The following is a 5000-nucleotide window of genomic DNA, read 5'->3' as shown; positions in this document are numbered from 1 at the left end:
AACAACTAAGGTTATAGCCTAGATTGAAGTAATAATAATAATAATAATAATAATAATAATAATAATAGTACTTTTTTCCTATACCCTAAATTCCTGTCTACCGATGCCCAGAAAGGGGCTATTTACAAACATATCTTAGAATATCAAAATTTAAACATTTTAGTAATAATAGTAATGATTTTGATAATGTTGATAATGATAATTTTGATGGCTGTAATGATTAATTTACTCGACTCAGCAAAAATGACGGCTAAATCTTTAGATAGATATACACACATACGTACACGCACACGCACATACCCACACGTACACACTAGCGTAGCCCCCTCTCGCCAAAGTATGACTACTCCCTCTCCCCTCTACCCAAGGGACGAAGAGAGGTATGATCTTTATTACATAGAGATGTTTATCAAGCAAAGGTAATTTCATTTTTTCTCTATTTTATTGTAGTGGGAGAGTGTCGAATCAATTGGATTTGCATTAGCTAATCTTCTGCTCTCTAATTACGCTTTGTTAAAAACTTTTTAAATATTTTTAAGAAGAAAAAATAGACATAAATAAATCAGGAGGGATATATATATATATATATATATATATATATATATATATACATATATATATATATATACATACATACATATATATGCATATATATGCATATATATACATATATATATACATATATATGTATATTTATATATATATATATATATATATATATATATATATATATATATTCTGTTTATATAAATGGGTTTTCTATGTATATATGCATACATATATTTTATACATATAATTATATATATATATATATATATATATATATATATATATATATATATATATACATATATATGTATGTATATATATATATAAATATATATATATATATATATATACATATATATATATATGTTTGTGTGTGTGTGTGTGCGTATGTGTGTGTGTGTATGCCATGTAATTAACGAGAGGAAAAGAATCGGAGAGCATCACCGAAATAGCCATGCTGCCTTACCTAGCGTCAATTGGCCCATGCCCAAAACCACCCTATGTTTACTCTCATCCTCTCATTCACTTCAGTCCCGACTCCGCCAAAGCAGAGAAAGTCTCGAAGCATGAAACAAATCGCTTGTGTCAGTTATGAATGAATGTTTGTTCGGAGCTAAATGAATATTAGTTGAATTTTTGCAATTACATATGACTATGATAAGTGTTGTTACTCTTCCGCTGATGTGGACTTTACTCATAATCAGTTGCATAGGGGAAAAATACGTAGATCTTTCGCATGATATCAGCGAGGAATCTTTTCACTGGCCTTCTGTTGGTCCGTTTTCGCGACGAACTGTAGCTAGAGGTTACACCAAGGAAGGATATTGGTGAGTAATGTCATCATTATTATTATCATCATCATCATGGTGAAATCATTTACTTCTCTTGTAGTTTATTTATTTTCTTTTTTCCTTTCCCCACTGGCCTATATTTCCCTGTTGGGCCCCTTGGACTAATAGCATCTTGCTTTTTCAACTCAAGTTGTAGCGTACCTTGTAGTAGTAATAATAATAATAATAATAATAATAATAATAATAATAATAATAATAATAATAATAATAATAATAATAATAATAATAATAACTTTTTGTTTTAATTCATGCCGTGTTAAGGCTTTGGGCTATAATCCACTTTTGTCTTCTGAAATGACTATCTTATAAGAAAATGAGTAATTGATAGAATGAACGAATTAATGATTGGAGTAATCAATAAATGAATGACTGAATGAAGGAAGGAAGGAAGGAAAACTTTAAGTAGCATTGGGTATACGTTACAAATGTAATACAAGTACCCTTAATTTAATTTTAGTCAAATAAATCGTTAAAATATTTATCATTATTTGGTGAATCTCTCTCTCTCTCTCTCTCTCTCTCTCTCTCTCTCTCTCTCTCTCTCTCTCTCTCTCTCTCTCATTACAATTCATGGAGGGTTGTTATTTTCCAAAAACCATCCACGCCCTTTTTTTCAAGAAAAATATTTTCTAGTCTCTCGTGTGTGGGGGACAATATACTTATATTTTACATGATCCAAGCATGATGTATTTTGTTTTCAAGGGACAAGCATTGGCGTAAAATTTCAAGTTTTTTTTTTCTTTTTTTCTTTTTTTTTGTAGAGGGAATAAAACATATACGTAAACTTCAAAATAAAATAATTTTATCTTTAATCATTGTTTGAGGATTCCTCTATAATTACAAGTTGTTTCTGCTTTTCCAAACGGAGAATTAGAGGGACATCTTGTCAATTATATTTTTAGCGGGAATTGGCAAGTATTATAAAGATCACTTGATTTAGATAGAAATATTTCTAGTATCTCAAGATTTATTTAACCTGAGTGAGGTATTGTGTTAAGTCCATTTTTAGTGTAAAAGAGTCAATTAGTATGCAAAAACACCTTGATTTAAATGAATATATTTCCATTATATGAAGACTTTTTTAATCAGACTGACGTCTTGTTGTCAAGTACATTTTAATGTAAACGAGTCAATTAATATGCATAGAATATCACAATTTTTAAATGAACATTTTTCCATTATATGAAGGTTTATTTAACCAGAGTGACGTGTTGTTGTCAAGTATATTTTAGTTTAAACGAGTTGGTTGATATGCATAAAATATCACCTTGATTGAAACAAATATTTTTTCCATTATCTGAGGAATTTATTTAACCAGACCGACGTGTTGTTGACAAATATATACCTATATAGTGCAAACGAGCCAATTAATATACACAAAACAAGACCTGGATTTAAACGAACATATTTTCCATTATCTGAAGATTTATCTAACCAAAGTGACGTCTTGTTGACAAGTACATTATTAGTTTAAACGAGTTAATCAATGTGCATAAAACATCACCTAGATTTAAACGAATATATTTCCATTATAGGAAGAATTTATTTAACCAGACCGGCGTCTTGTCGACAAATACATTTTTAGTGCAAACGAACCAATTAATATGCATAAAATACCACCTTGATTTAAACGAATAATTTCCCATTATGTGAAGCATTATTTAACCAGGCTGTATTCTGCCTTCCAGGAATGAGCATTACAGCTTCTGCATGCACGAGCAAACGAGCACTCACCTGGACGCCCCTTGCCATTATGCCGAGGGGAAATGGTTCGTTCACGAGATTCCCCTTAACCATCTAATGGGACCAGGTGAGGAAAAAGAAATTTGAAAGCACAATTTCCCAGAAATCTAATTGATTGTTTTAATATCTATTTTCTCTTTTACGTGGCAGGTCTTTTATTTCAGTATTATCTCGTGTTTCATTTGTTTCGTGTCTTCATCTATGCAATACTTTACGTATTTACTTTTTTAGTCTGATTCCTCTTATAAAAAAATGACAAGCTTTGTTTATGCGTTTATTTGGTTTTCGTTACAAGTATTTTCTAATTATTATTGTTATTATTATTATTATTATTATTATTATTATTATTATTATTGTTGTTGTTGTTGTTGTTGTTGTTGTTGTTTTTGTTGTTATTATTATTATTGTTATCATTATTATTATTATTATTATTATTATTATTATTATTATTACTAAAAAAAAGAGTCCCCCTCTTTGCTTTTCATTTACAAAGTCCTCCAAGAAGCGGGAGAACTGTGGTCCAGCATTAAAATGTGCCTTTTTTTTTTTCTTTTTTTTAAAGATTGCCTTTTTTAAACTTAACTTATATCTCCTAACTTCTGCTTCTTTTCTGTTCTATATACAAATACTCCTTTGACATTTTATCCCTCCCTATTTCCCTCGCATTTCGTTCCACCCTACTATTTTCCACAGTTTCCCTTCACTTCCTCCTTTAGGGTTCGAATTTCCTCCATCCTACAGCAACAGGAAAATACCACTATAACGGGGATATGCAGGAACTGAAAGGAGTTGAGAAATGCGCAGGAGAGAGATCCTTGTATCTGCAGAAAATCTCCAACAAGATGAAAATACTTTTGGTTTTACCTAAAGCTAGATGATATTTCAATCCGGATTAAAAGATATCTGGATCCGGATCTTCATTATATTCTAACCAGGATCCGGGATCCGGGATCCGGATACTATTTCAACTGGATTTGAAAGATATCTAGATCCGGATTTTGATGATATTATTATTATTATTATTATTATTATTATTATTATTATTATTATTATTGTTGTTGTTGTTGTTTTTATTATTATTCTTATTATTCTTATTATTATTATTATTATTATTATTTCCTTTGTGTATTATAATAGAAATTCAATAATATAACGACATTCAAGCTGGTACCGCAAATACCATCTGTGAATTCATTCATAAAATGCATTTAAGTAATTAGTCATGTTAAGGCTACAGGAATGAACACTTTTCCATCAAGATAATTAGTATAAAGATTCAATTCTAATACAATTTCCCCATCTTTTAATTATGAAAGGAGAAATATATCAAATGTCTATTCATTATTCTGTTTAATATTCCCACTGACAAAAACTTTTCATTAGTAAAGTCATTTCTCGTCATCTTTAGTTGAAAGTTTTGTGAATTTAAAAAGTACTTTAGCTTTAGGGATGTCTTTATTAGGGGTTTGGATAAAAAAAAATACTATGCAACATAATGATCTTTCATCATACTTACGCTTTAAATAATGTTCATTTTCGCCAAAAAAAAAAAATAGATTAGCTATTGAATAATATCTTATCAAATATTTTTAAAATCTATTCAGAATATTTTCATGAGTGGTCAGTAAGATTACAGATTGAATTATATCTTAGTAAATATTTCTAAAAATCTAATCTGAATATTTTCATTAGTTGGGAAGTTAGATTAGCTATTGAATAATATGTTAGGAAATATTTCTAAAAATCTAATCTGAATATTTATATTAGTTGGGAAGTTAGATTAGCTATTAAATTATGTCTTAGCAATTATTTCTAAAAATCTAATCTGAATATTTATATTAGTTGGGAAGTTAGATT

General features: G+C 29.1%; 1 protein-coding gene across 1 annotated transcript in view; it reads left to right on the top strand.

Moving 5' to 3' along the window:
* The first annotated feature begins 1095 nt into the window (after positions 1-1095).
* LOC137649647 (isatin hydrolase-like) overlaps positions 1096-5000 on the top strand; it is a 9980-nt gene continuing 6075 nt past the window's right edge. The window contains exons 1-2 of the mRNA XM_068382627.1: positions 1096-1376; positions 3089-3210. Of these exons, the coding sequence (XP_068238728.1) occupies positions 1198-1376; positions 3089-3210 (301 nt within the window). The 5' untranslated portion in view covers positions 1096-1197. The remainder of the gene's footprint in view (positions 1377-3088; positions 3211-5000) is intronic.

Source organism: Palaemon carinicauda, chromosome 11, assembly GCF_036898095.1.
Source record: "Palaemon carinicauda isolate YSFRI2023 chromosome 11, ASM3689809v2, whole genome shotgun sequence".
Taxonomy (NCBI): domain Eukaryota; kingdom Metazoa; phylum Arthropoda; class Malacostraca; order Decapoda; family Palaemonidae; genus Palaemon; species Palaemon carinicauda.
Note: the sequence above shows the minus strand (reverse complement) of the source record. Positions and strands in the feature narration are given on the sequence as shown.